The 17,776-nt window shown below is 32.1% G+C and overlaps 2 protein-coding genes across 5 annotated transcripts in view; both read right to left on the bottom strand.

Moving 5' to 3' along the window:
• LOC111715415 (cytoplasmic dynein 1 light intermediate chain 2-like) overlaps positions 1 to 4,160 on the bottom strand; it is an 8,688-nt gene extending 4,528 nt beyond the window's left edge. Inside the window, exons 1-6 of the mRNA XM_023490728.1 lie at positions 4,095 to 4,160; positions 2,928 to 2,999; positions 2,628 to 2,650; positions 1,289 to 1,350; positions 735 to 824; positions 195 to 287 (exon numbers count right to left, since the gene is read on the bottom strand). Coding sequence (XP_023346496.1) covers positions 195 to 287; positions 735 to 824; positions 1,289 to 1,350; positions 2,628 to 2,650; positions 2,928 to 2,999; positions 4,095 to 4,137 — 383 coding nt within the window. The 5' untranslated portion in view covers positions 4,138 to 4,160. The remainder of the gene's footprint in view (positions 1 to 194; positions 288 to 734; positions 825 to 1,288; positions 1,351 to 2,627; positions 2,651 to 2,927; positions 3,000 to 4,094) is intronic.
• Positions 4,153 to 16,403, bottom strand: LOC111715419 (RNA pseudouridylate synthase domain-containing protein 1-like). Of its 4 annotated transcripts, XM_023490733.1 has the most exons (15): positions 15,852 to 16,403; positions 14,605 to 14,662; positions 14,385 to 14,463; positions 13,592 to 13,674; positions 11,446 to 11,504; positions 11,239 to 11,279; positions 10,824 to 10,886; positions 10,654 to 10,735; positions 8,134 to 8,215; positions 7,345 to 7,399; positions 6,902 to 6,937; positions 6,651 to 6,754; positions 5,020 to 5,065; positions 4,457 to 4,587; positions 4,153 to 4,425 (listed from the first exon to the last, which is right to left on the bottom strand). In XM_023490733.1, the coding sequence occupies exons 2-14, from the start codon at positions 14,640 to 14,642 to the stop codon at positions 4,465 to 4,467; spliced, it is 891 nt and encodes a 296-aa protein (XP_023346501.1). In that variant the 5' UTR covers positions 14,643 to 14,662; positions 15,852 to 16,403; the 3' UTR covers positions 4,153 to 4,425; positions 4,457 to 4,464. The 4 variants fall into 4 exon arrangements, with proteins under 4 accessions (XP_023346501.1, XP_023346500.1, XP_023346502.1 ...); XM_023490732.1 differs by having other exon boundaries at positions 4,153 to 4,587; XM_023490734.1 differs by lacking the exon at positions 11,446 to 11,504 and having other exon boundaries at positions 4,153 to 4,587; positions 13,592 to 13,640.
• Between the last annotated feature and the right edge of the window lie 1,373 nt (positions 16,404 to 17,776).

Raw genomic sequence — 17,776 nt, 5'->3', positions numbered from 1 at the left:
TAAAAATAAATAAAAATAAACAAAAATAATTAAAAATAAATAAAAATAAAATAACAAAAGAATATAAAGAATAAATAGAATGAATAACTGAATGATTAAAAAGCAACCGGAAAAATAGTTGCAGTTGAGTGGAAAAAAGAAATTAAGGAAAAATAAAGAAATGAACGAATAAATTTATAAATTAATAAATGAACCTGTCGCCAATATCTTTTCTATACATAGACTCTGTCAGATCTGAAGAGGGGGAGAAGTCGAAAAAGTCGACGAACTCTGAGTATTGTCTCCATCTGAAAAAATTCAATTCACTAAAGAAAAATCCATCAGCAGGGGCGTATACACCATGTCAAAATGCTAGTATGATTGAGATATTATATGTTTTCGTTGTATCTGTACGATACATACTGACAATACAGAGAGTGTTGTATCTGGCTTGATACAGACCTAGAAATTATTGTAGAACGTGGAGTTNTCTAATCTCCTATTGGCTTAAACTGGTTGATCTAATCTCCTATTGGTTGAAACTAGTTAATCTAATCTCCTATTGGCTTAAACTGGTTGATCTAATCTCCTATTGGTTGAAACTAGTTAATCTAATCTCCTATTGGAAACAACTGGTTGATCTAATCTCCTATTGGTGGAAACTTGTTGAGCTAATCTCATTGGTTGAAAAAAGTTGATCTAATCTAAAATTGGCCGAAACTGATCAATCTTGTCTCCTATTGGTTGAAATATACCTTAGTGCATATTTGAGTAGATTTATGTGCTTGGGATCTCCATCAAGGGTATGTACTCCAAGATGTGTCAATTGTTCAAAACTATCATCTCTGAAAAAAAAGGAAAAATCAAATCGTTATGCATTAATGCTAGCCTCATAATTTACCAAAAATTCTTCTTTTCTCAAAGTTAAAAAAATATGAATAACAATTTCTGATCGAGACTGATGCAACATCTTGATCGAAATCAAAATAAAAGAATTAGCACTGCACAAAAATATTACCAGAGCTGGGAACTTTAGAATTGGATACCATTAATCCCCACTGCTTAATCTGAATATCCAAAGTGGATATTTCTTTCTTTCCAGTCTCTGTATAGTGTAGAGTCATCTAAAATGTTGCGCAAAATTTCAAATTTCCCTCCCTCTGATAAGCCACTCTGATTGGTTGAATTTTATACACTTTTCAGGATACAAACACAAGATTAGGCTAGACTCAAGATTAAGAAAAAGAGAGGATTAAGTATTGATCTCGATATCCACCATTCTAAAGTTCCCAGCTCACATCGAACTCACCTAATTTCCATATAACCATATTCCAATCCAGTTCCTTTCTTAGGCTCTTCTATACCTTGTAACTAAACAAACAGATGTATACACAATATATCTATTCTTAAAAATCAATTTTCCCGTCAGATCATCAAATCAAATAATGAATGTTGGGGAAGCTACCTACCCCCTCTTTTGAAAATCATTATTTTCCCCCAGAAACTTTGTATGTGTGCAAGGATCGCCAAGTTTTATTTAGGGCTAAAAATGTTAAAAAAATATCCATTCTTTCTTTTTCCCCCAGATCTTCAAAAATAAATTTTTCCCGGGGGGGGGGGATTCTTAAATATATTAACACCAGCAGATTTATTGCTTATCCGAGTTTAAACTTTATGAAGGAGGAAGTTAGAAATCGTTAAATCAGAGAGAATTGTAAAAATGACTTCACTAATGTGGCTGAGCGCAGGCTTATTCCATTGATGCTGTGTGATCCACCTCAGTAAAGAGTCAGATAAACATTTTCTCCCTTTTAATTAAATCCGCAGATCCTTGGCTTAATCCAAGAATTTACATCATGATAATCCTGACTAAAAGCATTTTTAGAATAATATCAATGTAAAAAATCCTTGGTTAACTGCCTTTGAATCTTTAATAAAAGGTCGAACAAACACGAAATTCCATCCTCTTCCCGTTTCTTTGGGGGCCCCAGGAGGGGGGGAAAAAATGTACTTATGCAAACTGAAGTAATACAGATTTCTAGTTACCATTACAAAATTAGATTCTAAAATCCAAATATTTCACATGAAAAAAATGAAGAAAAAATGAAAAAATGAAGAAACCATAAAAAAATGAAGAAACATGAGAAAAATGAAGAAACCATGAAAAAATGAAGAAACATGAAAAAAATGAAGAAAACATGAAAAAAATGAAGAAACATGAAAAAAATGAAGAAAACATGAAAAATTGAAGAAACCATGAAAAAAATGAAGAAACATGAAAAAAATGAAGAAAACATGAAAAAATGAAGAAACCATGAAAAAAATGAAGAAACATGAGAAAAATGAGAAAAATGAAGAAAACATGAAAAAATGAAGAAAACATGAAAAAAATGAAGAAAACATTAAAAAGTGAGGAACACATTAAAAAAAATGAAGAAAACATGAAAAAAATAAAGAAAACATGAAAAAATGAAGAAACCATGAAAAAAATAAAGAAAACATGAAAAAACTGAAGAAAACATGAAAAAAGTTAAGAAAACATGAAAAAATAAAGAAACCATGAAAAAAACGAAGAAAACATGAAAAAATGAAGAAAACATGAAAAAAATATAGAAAACATGAAAAAAATATTCAAATGATAATCATACCTTTGCCACCAGTGTTGTTTTTCCTGAAAATAAATATTTTAAGATTTTTCTCGCATCTAATATATCTGAATAAGAAGATTCGTAAACACACCCACATGTAGATTGTTTACAACACTTCTGAAACTTAAAGGGAATGTTTACGAGACTTCTGAAACTTACAGGGAATGTTTCCGAGACTTCTGAAACTTAAAGGGACTGTTTACAAGACTTCTAAATCTTAAAGGGAATGTTAACGAGACTTCTGAAACTTAAAGGGAATGTTTACGAAACTTCTGTCATTTAAAGGGCAAGGTTCCTGACCTGAAAGATTGTCTCCTAGCACCAGAATATTCTTAGAGGAGGGTAAACCCTTCTTACTGTTACATTGAACCTCTACATAAAAAATTTTTTTTTAAATAATTTAATTGTAATTAATATGTTTGTTTATGTTTTATATTTATGTTAAAAGGGGGTTCTTGACACCTGCAACTATTCAGCTACGGGCCCCCAGGTGTTCAATATTTTAGAATAACTCAAGTAAAAATATTGAAAAAAAATGAACTAAACATTATTATTAAAATAACGTACAATTATAACAAGATACTTTCATAATATTATGAATTTGTTTCTTGGACGTTCAAAAGATTCAACAAAATTTTAAGGAGTTTTATAAAATTTAAAGCTGCTTGTTTTCTCTAAACATTTTTTTTCTTACAATATATAAAATTTTCACCCTGTACTGTACTGTACTGTACTGTACTGTACTGTACTGTACTGTACTGGAAGAAGATATTTACACCGAACTAAATACCAACTTGTAATGTCGGATTTTTCAAAAAAGTGAAATTAGTTAGTAAGACATTGTTTTGTAAAAGTGAGGTTAATTTTCATTCTATTTTTTAATGAAAGATTTTACAATAAAAAACCTTAAAACTTCTAAACGCTAACCATTGAAAATCCGTCTTTTTATGTTTGAACTAAAAAATGCATTTGATTTGAAGGATTTTTTAAAATTTATTTTCTAATTCCAATATGAAATATGAACAAATATTTATTAAGAATGCTGAAAAAAACTTGTATCAAAGAATTCTCTCCTAATTGTTATCCAATTTACTTTTGGTATTTTTTTTGGACTATTTGCATTTGATTTGTAGAATTTCTTTTAAATGGATATTAGATTATCTAATTCCAAAACTGATTTTTATAATTGCAAAATTTCTACTTATATGAAGTATGATAGATTTATAAAAATAAAACTTGCTCATAATTCTCTTAAGTCAATTTTTGATTCTATTAACTTGGTATATTGAAAAAAATTCAAGACCATCAAATGCCAGCCATCAAAAACCATTTTTTTCAAGTTTGGAATAAAAAAAGGCATTTGATTTAAAGGATTTCTTAAAAATTTAATTATTCCAAAACTTGTGGTTTTATAATTACAAAATTTCCATTAACATGAAATATGATAAATAATTTTCAAACTAAAACCTTGCAGAAGAGAACTCCACAGATTTTCCTCCTCTTCAGACATTTTTAGTGAGACATCTTTCTGAAAAAATATCAATATTTAAAGTTTCATATTTTATGTTTTAAGTTTATAGATGTTTTAGCCAGACACAGCACATAGTTTTTAATTTTGCAGTACTGTATTGTACTGTACTGTACTGTACTGTACTGTACTCAACTGAGATGTTTTCTCATTTTCAGTCCAATTTTGATCTTGATCAACGAATGAGATCGTCTTAACATTTTTGTGAGAAGTTTTTCTTGCATACTTTGCATACTTTTTGTAAATACGTAGATCAGCATGGTTTAGAGGGTCATTGCCATTGTACGTTTAATTTAGATGATCTGAGTTCTACACACTGATTCTAGTCCAATCAATGTCCTCTGAATACATGAGGTCAAAGGCTGCAGGAAGTCTGTGAAGAACACTTGTACTTGTCCATTGGTTAGTTGGAGGCTGCTCGGTGAAAGGGTCCTGAAAAATCTTGAATGAAAAATAGCAAAAGGAGAAGATAAATGTAACTTTTTAATTTAATTTTTTATATTTTTATAAAGTCCTTTTTGATTAATTCTGACTACTACTTCACCCCCCCCACAGGATCTGTTTAGTTAGCTGCAAATGGCTACAATCATTAAACGTAGAGCATAGCTGGTTTACCCAGTCCAAGGTTCATAGATAAACTTAATTCAGCTAACTGCACAAGAAAAAGTATTTTTTTTAAATTTTTTATTTAGGTTAAAATTAGAAACCAAAAATGTGTAAAGTATTATCATAACCAATTTGGCAATTTCAATCAATCAATCTATAAGTATTAATCAATCAATCAATCAAATATAAATCAATCAATCAACTATTAATTGATCAATAAATCAAATATTAATTGATCAATAAATAAAAAATTCTCACCTCTGTATTGACATCAATGGTTTCTAGTTTAGACTCAACTCTTAATCTAAAAAGATATGGATAAATTTTTCTCTCCAACAGCTTTGAACAGGGCTGTATAGTATACTATATTTTTCGAAAAATCATTTTTCTTCCCCCCCCCATCCCGTTTGAAAATAATTACTTTTCCCAAATAGTTAAACATGCTGGCACAAAGCGACAAACATTTTTGGGGGGTTTACTCGATATTCAATGAATTGTTGAGTAAAATCATATCAAAAAGAATGAAAAAAGTTTTTTTTCGATTTTTCATTTTTTCACCCCGAAATCATCAATAATCATCTCCCCCCGAGGAGGGCGGGGGTTTATTCTGAAAAATATACAACCCTGCCCTTAAATAATAGATAATAGAATTTTAGAAATACTAAGTCAAAATCAAATCAGACTTTTAGAGACGCCCTGCCAGCCCTAAAGTCTTCAAATGACTTTACTAATTCTCAATGTAATGTTGGTTTACAATTTTCCGTATTTATAATTATTAAAGCTTGGGAACCCAGTGTTCCCCAGGGTCATAGGAAGTCCCGCCGTCGTCCCGAACGATTTTTACTGGGAAATTAAATTTTCGATTTAAAAGTCCGCCCATTCAACTAAGAATCTCAAAACCAAGCTAAGAACACTCCTGTGGCTCTCCCGAGTTCCCCAAACAAACAGAGATTATAACTTTATATATATTAATAACATTATGACTGTCAAAGATATTTCACAAAAGAAAATACTGCTACAGAATTTCATCCAGAGAAACTCTCAACCCTCGTGCATCAGGGAAATTATGTACCCGATCAGGGACATTATGTACCAGATCAGGGACATGATTAACCCGATCATGGACATAATGTACCCGATCAGGGACATGATGAACCCGATCATGGACATAATGTACCCAATCAGGGACATTATATACCCGATCAGGGACATTATGTACCCGATCAGGGACATTATGTACCCGATCAGGGACATTATGTACCCGATCAGGGACATTATGTACCCAATCAGGGACATTATATACCCGATCAGGGACATGATGCACCCGATCAGGGGATGTACCCAATCAGGGACATTATATACCCGATCAGGGACATTATGTACCCAATCAGGGACATTATGTATCCAATCAGGGACATTATGTACCCGATCAGGTACATTATGTACCCAATCAGGGACATTATGTACCCGATCAGGGACATTATGTACCCGATCAGGGACATTATGTACCCAATCAGGGACATTATATACCCGATCAGGGACATTATGTACCCGGTCAGGGACATTATGTACCCAATCAGGGACATTATGTACCCAATCAGGGACATTATGTTCCCGATCAGGGACATTATGTACCCAATCAAGGACATTATGTACCTGATCATTCTGCAGATCTGCGTATTCCAGCGATTCACATTTAAACCTAGTCGTTTCCAAGATTACAACTTTAAATATTTGTATTGACAGGAACACATTATATGAAAAATTTAGAAATGGTTTGATCATTTCTATATTATGAAAAAAATACTTTTAAGACTCGGTAAAAATTATGTACAGTTCCTTTAAGTTAAAAAATGTTTTACACTCCTTTTCGGCGTTTATGACTTTACCTTATTGCATGAAGAAACATCCTATATGGAGATAGGTCTCTTCTATTACTGTAGGTGTAATCTCCTACTATAGTGTTGCCAATCTCATACATGTGAACACGTAGCTAGGTATTATATAGATAAATAGATAGATAGATAGATATATAGATACATAGATGGATAGATGTATAAATAGATATATAGATGTATAGATAGATAGATGTATATAGATAGATAGATTGAAAATGATATAAAAAAATATAATTACAAACCTGGTGTCTTCTGCCTGTAAGTGGGGCTAATAGAACCTAAAATATTGAGGGGTAAATATGAACAATCAGAACTTCAAGTATTTAAGAGACTGGGTAGTTTTTATTTCAAGTGACCCTTCATTTTAAGAGGCCGGAGCCTGATTCACAAATGTAAAAAATACCGTCGTTTATCTAGCTTGGAAAGTGCATAATTCTAAGAACTAACTCCATTGTTTCTGTTTAAGAATGCCGTTGTGAATCAGACTAATATAATATAAATACAATAAATTATATTTAATCGGTGAGTGCCAGTAGTCGGGAATTAAAAATGTTTATTGTTTATACTTTGATTATGTTAGTAAATAAAGGAAACTAAATGGAAATGAAAGGGGGGGCAGGGGGATATTTATTATCAAAGAGAAAAGTTTGCTTGTAAACCTTTCGAACAAGCATTCTTCATATACCTTCGAAGCAGGCTGGCCGTTGTGAAGTCCTCGTTCAAGAACCAAACACCGAGTCCTAGATTTAGAAGCTGAATTTAAACTTGATTAAAGTAAGCAGAATTGGTAGAGTCGGGATTCAAAAGCCGTAGTTAGAGTTTATCTGTACAAAGCAAAATCTTCACAAACCAAAAACGAATAAAGGGACTGTCGATGGAGTTTTAAGTGATCCTTCATTTTAAGAGGAGCATGCCTGATTCACAACGGAACCCTTGAAACTTAAATCTGATCCATCTGGCTTGAATAATAATTAATTCTAATAATTTCTTCAATGTTCTAAAAGCAAGAAATGCTCAAGTCACTTTTGCAAAGAAACCAGAAATGAAAATTAACAGTTTTCAAAAAATAAAAATATGGATAACTAGATCATTCTTTAATCAAACAAAGCTTTCCTACCTTCATGCGTAAAATCTTTTTGATGTGATCAAATATGGTTATTCTGGGTCAATTTATATAACTTAAGCTAACCAAACCTTGATGACCTGGGTTTAGTCAGGATCTAAAAGCTGATTACAAACCTAGATGGCCTGGGTTTAGAGTCCGGATTCAAAAGCTGATTACAAACCTAGATGGCCTGGGATTAGAGTCCGGATTCAAAAGCTAATTACAAACCTAGATGGCCTGGGTTTAGAGTCCGGATTTAAAAACTGATTACAAACCTAGATGGCCTGGGATTAGAGTCCGGATTCAAAAGCTGATTGCAAACCTCGATGGCCTGGGTTTAGAGTCCGGATTCAAAAGCTGATTACTCACCTAGATGGCCTGGGTTTAACACAGTAACTATGTTTAGCTGAACACATCTTAACATTGGCAGACTCAGGTCTTCCATCTTCTCCTGCAAATACAGGGGAATGAAGTTCAAAACTGTTATTTGGCTCAGACCTGACACTCCTGCAAATACAGGGGATTTAAGTTCAAAACTGATATTTGACCTAGGTGTCAGGTTTGGAACACAAGTGGGGTTCGGAACATTGTCCCATAAATAATAATTAGCTTTTATCTACTAATTGTTTTGAACTTTTTTTAAAATTTTTAGATTTTTCTAAATAAAACGATGTTTTTGCAATTTTCTCAAGTTGTTGAACCTGGTGGCGAATATCTTTGAATACCATAATTTTCCTAATTTGGAAATAATTCTAAAATTGAAATCTTTAAAACTCTCCGATTGATATTAAAGAGACTGTACGCATAATTTTAATTGGGTACTGCTGTCCGTGCACTAGCAGTGCCCAAATTACAACGGTAGCCTTGAAACCTGAAACTGATCAAAAATGTGGGGATGCCGTCGTTTTCTGACTCAGTGGTTTTCCCCCCGTTAATGTCTCAATAGTTTCTTAAAGGGTGAACCTAAAAAACCACACATAATACAAATTCTTCTCTAATTGTTTAATGCATTATGATTTTAACAGTTTTATTTGATATATTTTAGTGGTTACATATATATTTGAGTATTTGGAAATTTTAAGTAGTCTTCCTTCTGGATTTGACGGCCTTCTTTGTGGTCGGTGGGGCAGAGATGCCATCAAATGTCTACATAGAGCCATATCATCGCCAATCTCTCTCCATGCTGCAATGATGGCTTTCTTCAGCTGTTGGTCATTAGAGCATTCTTTTTCAGCAACCTTTCCCTTAAGAATACTCAAAACCTTTTCTATTGGCCAAAAGTAGTGATTTTGGCACTGAAATCAGTATTAATGATCTTTCCCCACTTTCTGTCATTCCTCACTCTTCTCCCATAAACACTAAGGAATATCCTTGCACACTCCACACGCCTCTCCTTATGCTCATCTGACATTTTCTGTACCTTATACTTGTGGTATGCCTTATATCCGTATTTTTTCATAATTCTTACAACTGATGTTTGAGAGACTCTAACTCTTTTAGAAACAAACCGGGTGCTCCTGCGTTCCTTATTGTTCATCAGTCTCTTCACCTGGGCAATCTTTCTTCCTGGAACAGAGGGTCCTCCGTTCCCCTTTAAATGATCAGCACAGAACCAATGCATTGCAAACTTCTTCTTCTGGTAGACGACAAAGCTTCTCAGGCTTTCTTTTTTGATTGCATTGAGAGTGTCAGGACCGGGGACTGCACCGAATATACAGACACTTAATTATTTTACCATCACTGGCATGTGGCTTTTTCTGGAGATAGGTCTCTATCTGTGATTTCAAGATGGATTTAAGCTTTTATCCATTTTTTCTTGGTAGATCCACTATCAACTGGTCCCAAAATAATAGTTTTGCGGATTTTCATCCATTATTATATGAATTTTCTTTGTAATAATCCAAAAAATCCGTTTTGTGTGTTTTTTTTAGGTTCACCCTTTATAAGCAACTGCAAGTTGTGCGCAAGTCACTTTTTCAGATAAACCATTATGAGAGAAAATAGTTACAACAAACAAAAACACGAGTTAATTAATACTTGATCAGACTAACTATTTATAACACTGTTATTTTGGTTGGCTGTGTTATAAAGTTTTTGGACAGAAATTTTTTCTTTATCGAGAAGGTTCAAGCCTTATTAGATTAACTTTTGGCGAGGGACAAAAAAATAATTTAAAAAGAAGAGAAATATCGAGATATTGAGAAAATTTAAGTACACAAACTTTACAGCACGTTGTGCCAACATAATAATGCTATAGGTAATTTTATGAAACGTTTGTGTACTTGTCTTAATTCAATGGCTCTTTTAAATCAAATAAGCTTTAAAAAAACAGGGAGTCAAAATATAAAAGTGATTTTAATTTTATTTTCATTTCAATTGAAAAAAAAATATTTTGGAAAATTCGGGAACCAATTAAAACTTTATAGCACACGTGTCATAATGTACAGCTAATTTAACTTTATAGCACGATGATTACTTTATAGCAGGGGTATTGTGAAATTCACGATGAAGTGAGTAAGTATCATAAAGTACACAATAGTTTCAAAAAAAGGTTATAATGGTATTATTGTAAATTGGACATTGCCTTTAGGGTCAGTTAGAATTACGCTTACAGTTCCTTTGAGGCTCTTAATTATAGTACGCAATAAGGTAATCTTCTGTATAATAAAACAAAACATTCGTATATATGTTTCATTTGGCTGCCCAAACAGCTAAACCGAATGGGTTGAAAATTTTTGAGGGAACCCAGGAGAATCCCAGGAGTGACATAAGCTAAAAAAATAGAGTTTTTTTTATCTTTTTTAAAATCAGATTATTTAAAATTCCACGGGCAACGCCTACCAATTAATAAATGTCTCAAAACTCTCTGTTCTTATTGTTAATATTTACCTATGGGTATATTAATGTCTAGCCCTGGATCCTGGATATGGCCTCGGACCAGCGCTATATAAAACTTCTGGGTTTCTCGCTTCTAAAAATTCTCTCGATTAGCTTCAGCAAATGTCTTAAAATTGTTTTATTTTGACCCCGGCCATAAGAACAATATTATTAATAATAACCTCGAAAAGTTTAGCGGCCTCTGAAGCTGCCTTTTTGTTCAATCCAACCAGCAATACACCAGACTGAAACAATGTGAGATAACAACAATATTTCACCAATAATTTGAAAACGAGAAACTAGTGTAGTTCATTTCAGCGGTAAAATAAATAATACGTTTAACGCGAAGTTTAAAAAATTTAACATGTTTAAATCAAATCAGACTTTTAGAGACGCCCTGCCAGCCCTAAAGCAAGGTTCCTGACCTGAAAGATTGTCTCCTAGCATCCTCCCCGCCCCATGGGTGGTAACATAGGTAGTTTACCACCAGTGACAATATTAGCAACATATATAAAGTGCAGAGAAAGCCACAAAAACAAAGCTAATGGGCACGGGCAACAGTACTTAGAATAATAATTGAATAAAATCTTTACTCACTGTTGAATAATCCAGTCGATGAATCACGTAGAAACCATGTCCTTAGGATTAAAATAAATAAATAAAATAATAACTATTTATAACACTGTTATTTTGGTTCGCAGCGTTATAAAGTTTTTTGACTGAAATTTTCACTTTATCGAGTACTTGGTAAATTTCCTAGCTGTTTAAAAAAATGAAATATAATAAATTTTTATTTAGATTTTCCTAGTTTTGAATTGACTAGATGTGGATAGTTGAAAGCTATCTGAGCAAATACACTTAACCTAAATAAGTAAAATACAATTTCTAGGATGGATCCCAATAGTTCAAGATGGATGCCGATATTTCAAGATGGATGCCAATATTTTAAGATGGATACCAGTATATTATGATGGATGCCAGTATTTCAAAATGGATGCCAATATTTTATGATGCATGCCAATATTTCAAGATGGATGCCAATATTTCAAGATGGATGCCAGTATATCATGATGGATGCCAGTATTTCAAAATGGATGCCGATATTTTATGATGGATGCCAATATTTCAAGATGGATGCCAATATTTCAAGATGGATGCCGATATTTTAAGATGGATGCCAATATCTCAAGATGGATGCCAGTATATCATGATGGATGCCAGTATTTCAAAATGGTTGCCAATATTTTATGATGGATGCCAATATTTGAAGATGTATGCCAATATTTCAAGATGGATGCCAGTATTTCATGGTGGATGCCAGTATTTCCGGATGGATGCCAATAATTCAGGTTGGATGCCAATATTTCAAGATAAATGCCAGCATTTCAAGATGGATGCCAATATTTCAAGATGTATGCCAATATTTCAAGTTGGATGCTAGTATTTTTAGAGGGATGCTAGTATTTCAAGATGGATGCCAATATTTCAAGATGGATGCCAATATTTCAAGATGGATGCCAGTATTTCAAGATGGATACCAATATTTTAAGATGGATGCCAGTGCTTCAAGATGGATGCTAGTATTTCAAGATGGATGTCAATATTTCAAGATGGCTGCCAGTATTTCAAGATGGATGACAATATTTCAAGATGGATGCTAATAATTTCAAAAGAACATGACAATATTTCCAGATGGCTGCCAATATTTCTAGAATGCTGCCAATATTTAAAGATGGATGCCAATTTTTCAAAATGCAAAAATATTTCAAATGTCTTTTTCAGCTTTATATAAAAGTTGAAAATTGTAAAATAAAAACAAATAAAACTATGATATCTTATAACATCGATCAAAATTTAAGTTTACAATATTCTTTTTATGAAAAAATTGTGTACTTAATCATTCATACTCACTTCATGGTGAATTTTATTATTGACGTGCTATAGAGTAATCACTGATCATCGTGCTATAAAGTTAAATTAGCTTTATGTTACAGCACTGTGCTACAAATTTTCGATTGGTTCCTGGATTTTCTCCCAAAATTTTAGGATATTTCTTAAATATTTTTTCAATTCAAATGAAAATAAAAATCAAATAAACTATTTTTAAATCATGGTTTCTGCTTTGTTAAACCCTTACTGAATTTAAAAAATGAAATTATCCATTATCCATTGCATGAAGATAAGCACAGAGATGTTTCATAAAATTACCTATAACACAATTATTTTAGCCCGACGTTTTAAACATTTTTTGGACTAAAATGTTCTCTGTATCTCAAAGATGCTCGCCTACTTAGATCATATTTCATCCCTCGCTAAAGCTCGGGTGGGGCCAAATATAATCTAAAAAGGCGAGAACCTTCTGGATAAGAAAAAATTTCTGTCAAAAAACTTTATTGCAATGCAAACCTAAATAATAGTGTTATAATCTTAAATCTATATATATATATAAAGTTGTAATCTCTGTTAGTCGGTTTGTTTGTCCGATCATAACTCCGGAACCCCTGGACCGATTTGCCTCAAATTTTGATCGGGGAACTCGAGAGACCAACGGAAATGTTCTTAGTTTGGTTTTCAGATTCTAAGTTGTGTGGGTCGAATTTAATAGCGAAAATTTAGTTTCCAGGTGAAATCGTTTAAGTGCGGGTAAACGGCGGGAGTAACTTTTAGTAACCTTGGCAGCGCTGGGTTCCCAAGCTAGTAGTAAAAAAAATAGCTTAGAACTTACTGGATACTTTATCAAGACTTTATAGATTCTAATAATACGCGTAATTTTTTCTAAAAATATTTCATCCTCAAATTGGACTGCAAAAATTATATATGGCTGATTTTATCTTTACAAAAATACATAATATTTAAAGATGAAGAAAAACAATTTTAAAAAAAAATGTCAAGGAGGGGTCTTAACCTCAAAAATGTTTTATTTGAAATAAACAAATAATATTAAAATCACCTGTCCTCTTCTCCTTGTTTAGTATTGAGGACAACATCAAAGTCCTTGTCTACAACCAAATAGTTATCAGACTTATGTACCACCTTAACAATTAAATATTAACAATAAAGAGTGAACAAAAAAATCACAATGAACAGTAAGGAGAAAACAATGAAAACTGAAAAACAAACATTGAACAATGAACAATGAACAATGAACAATGAACAGTGAACTATGAACAATGAACAATTAACAGTGAACAATGCACAGTGAACAATGCACAGTGAACAATGCACAGTGAACAATTAATAATGAACAGTGAACAAACAAACAAACAAACAAACGAACAAATGATCAACCATCATGAAGAGTAAAGACTGAACAATGAACAGTGAACAATGAAAAATTCACAGTGAAGAGAACAATGAACAATGAAAAAATGAACAATGAACAATGAAAAATGAACAATGAACAACGAAAAATGAACAATGAACAACTATTTATTCTCAGATGATAAACCTAGTAAGGAGACTCTCAACGTAAATTCCAATGAAAGAACATTTAGCAAGTTTCCCTTTAACACGGTGCCCTTCAAAGCTTTATATGAGCAATAATTTTGGAGATCCTTATTTTCATATCTGAAAGTTGAAATTTTAATTGTGGGTTCTTCTTTAAAAAATATAAATTGCGGATTTAAGCAGCAGATAAAATAAAGGAGGAAACAAATAAGAAAAAGGATTTAACTTCTTAACTTTTTTAGACAAAAAAGGGAAAAATTCAATTTCTTTAATGATATTTTAGATAATTAAATTACCTTAAGTTTATGTATAGAGTTCTCCTTCGTCTTTTCTTCCATACTGTAAAGATAGATCTTCCAGTACTTGGATATATACCTGGATACGTAATGTGAATGTGATTGTGAACGTGAACGTGAATTTAAATGTGATGTATTTTGATGTAATGCAAAAATATACTATTCATACAATTCTTTAAAATAGAAAAACTGTAAGAATTTTAAATATATTTCAAGTAACCTGAAAGTCCAAGCCTCCAGCCGTTTAATTAGAATCATTGCTGGAAACTTTTGCACTCCTAAAAAATGTCATCCAAAGAACAGAAAAAAACTTTTTTAACAAACTTAAGGATTAAATATAGTTAGAGACAAATTTCCTTGAAAATCTACATCGGAATTTTAGTTTTTAAATATCTTGTTGAAATATAAAGTACAGTAAAAACCCTTAATAACGAATAAATCGGAAGAATTTATCAAATGTCGTCTTGACAATTTTTCAACGAGTTTTATACTATATTACGTAAATTTCAGTATTTGCGAAAATTAATAAATAGCCATAAATATGCGGGAACAGTTTTTAAAGAGTTCCATATAATCATTTAATTACAAAACTAAATATCTGCAACATTCCATTATCAGAAAGTGAATTCTTTCGATGTATGGCTTATTTAGGGTTTCACTGTAGAATAAAAAATTCTTTAAATAACATAAATCAACATAATGATTGGTAAAAAAACCCCACTAAATTCAAATAATCCATTTATCTATGAAAACGTTATCGAGCTATTTTTACTCGAGACTTTAATTGAACTTGAATACCATTATTATTATCTTTAGGTATTGAGTAGTAATCTCTGATTGTTAGGAAGTCCAATTATAACTAAGGAAACCCTAGACCAATTTGCCTCAAATTTTGATGGGACAGTCGGAAGAACCACGGAACCACGGTTTAAAAATCCTATGTTAAGTGGGTTGACTGAGACTAGTATAGAGCATGGTTCTTAAGTTCGAAATTTAAAGAAGGGATATATTATAACAAAAATATTTTAAAGGGATTGTAAGCGTAAATTCCAGTGACCTTTCATTTGAAGAGTAGCATAACCGATTTACAACGGAACCCTTTAAACCTTTGTTTGATCAAAGATTTCGTAGATATTCTTGATTATATAGCGGGAAATTAAGTGCCAAGAAACCGCGCGAGTGTAAACTAGCACGGAGAGTACAGTGTACACTGTAACCTCAAGTCTCCCAGGCACTCAATCTTCAGCTATACAATTAGGTATCTACCACATCGATGTCCCCCGGACAAAGGTTTAATGGGTACCGTTGTGAATCGGAAATGTCTCCCTTTAATGGGAAGGTCACTTTAAATTACGCTTACAGTCCCTTTAACAATAAAATGTCAACTAATCCTTGATTTGGAATTTTTATTAACGTTTTTGTAATTAAGCCTCGCGTAAAAAAAACAAAAAAAAACATAATAATCACCTAAAGTTTACTCTCAAGATAAAGATCATTGTTTCTGAAAAGTTAAATAACATTATTCTTTCCTTTCCGTTGCTTAGAAGCTTGGCTGTACAGTACAATACTGTACAATGAAATATAAAAAAGCAGTACAATACTATACAGTTCAGTACAGAATTGTGCAACACAATTTAATACAGTACAGTACACTATTGTTCCGTTAACGCACAACGATGTGCAATATTGTACAATTTTAGTGTACTGTACTGTACAAACAACTGAAACAATTCAGGGTAATAATTGCAAGACAGGTACAATAGGAAATAATTTGGCCGCTTGGCGACACCTAATGAACGGCAAACATTTAATGTTGTTCATGAATAAGTCAACAAACAACATGTCTCTAAAAAGATTGATTACAAAGAAGTCAACATTGATCTCCTGACCATCTATGCCCGTCTCATATCATGTTTATCAAGTAGAACAAGGGGCTGAAGCTGATCAGCGAATGTTTTCATGTCATCAGCCACACCGTCGTTTCCAGAGGGAGCTAGCATACTCAGCTCTACCTACAGATAGATAAATCAATAAATAGATGGATGTGTGCATGAATAAATAAATAAATGAATAAATAAATTCGAGTTCTGTTAGAAAATCAATAATATTATTGCTGCACGCGATGTCATAACAACTCCTACAATAAACATGGGTTCACAATTCTAAAAATAAAAATATTACAACAAAAATAGTTTTGAAAAATTATACAAAAAAAAATTCTATTCTATATATATTTTTGTTAATAGTTATTCACACACAAAGATATACAAACATATATAAATGGTGTAGTTTAAATTTGTTTTAATATTTTAAATATATATAGTTTTGCAAAAGAAAAACAAATGTGCAAAATTATGCACAAATAGGCGACATTAATCATTACTTATTACATAACATATTTATCATTTCAGTTATTACGTAATCATCGAATCCTTCAACATATAAATAATTCATTTTGTATTTATTAGTTCTTGTATTATCTTTTTCCATTCATGTTCCAATGGGGCAACAAAATATTTCATTTGTTTCTTAACTAACATTTGACTAAGATCAGATAGATTTACAAAACAGATAACCCTCTTCAATTTTTTTAATGAATGAGATTGTTTACTAAATCGTCAATCGATTGTGGACGTTTTCTGTCCAGAGGAATTAAAAAAAACCATCCCCTGGAAAAATTCTTCCTCACATAACTTCTTTAGCCATAGCTACTTCCCAGCAGAAAGGAAAGTTTGAAATTATTGAGAAAGAAATAGAATTTTCTGCTGAATTTTGAAGTTTTGCCCTTCTACTAAGATTACAATAAAGTTTTATTTTTTACTAGCTGAAGGGACCGGCGTTGCCCGTGAACAAAAATTGGAAAAATAAATTTCGAATTTTTTTTTGGCCTATAACACTACCCGGTCACCCCTGAGTGTCCACAAAAAAATTAAAAAAATTCGACTAAGAATACAATCAAGTTTTATTTTTTTTAAGCGTTCTCTTAAGTTCTAAATTTTAAAGCAAAACCTCCACGAAACTATTTTTTTATGCTTTGCCAGCATTTTATATTTTTAGCGAAAATTTTAATTTAATGGGAGTGTTTTAAATTTTAAATTTTTAAAGTTTGTAATTGATCACCTGACAACAGTTGCTCTGTTCCCCAACTCAGGCTGACCGATATATCTCAACTAAATAGGCATCAATAAATCAACTAACCAACCAACCAACCAACCAACAAATATCTCAACAAAATATGCATCAATCAATCAATCAATCAATCAATTAAACAACCAATAAATCATCAATCAAACAACAAATCCATTAATCAATCCATCAATCAACCAATCATCACTCAACCAACAACCCAATCAATCAACCAATTTCATTACAAGAATTCTTATTTTTTATCA

This window comes from Eurytemora carolleeae, unplaced genomic scaffold (assembly GCF_000591075.1).
Source record: "Eurytemora carolleeae unplaced genomic scaffold, Eaff_2.0 scaffold1772, whole genome shotgun sequence".
NCBI classification, from domain to species: domain Eukaryota; kingdom Metazoa; phylum Arthropoda; class Copepoda; order Calanoida; family Temoridae; genus Eurytemora; species Eurytemora carolleeae.
Note: the sequence above shows the minus strand (reverse complement) of the source record. Positions and strands in the feature narration are given on the sequence as shown.

What these genes read in the sequence shown, in the direction of transcription:
- LOC111715419 (XM_023490732.1), bottom strand. Translation starts at nt 14,642, where the DNA reads ATGATTCTAATTAAACGGCTGGAGGCTTGGACTTTCAG. An exon ending in AAACAAGGAGAAGAGGACAG is followed by an intron (nt 11,505 to 13,591) that starts GTGATTTTAATA and finishes TTACTTATTTAG; the next exon opens with GTTAAGTGTATTTGCTCAGA. An exon ending in AGGCCGCTAAACTTTTCGAG is followed by an intron (nt 10,736 to 10,823) that starts GTTATTATTAAT and finishes GAGAATTTTTAG; the next exon opens with AAGCGAGAAACCCAGAAGTT.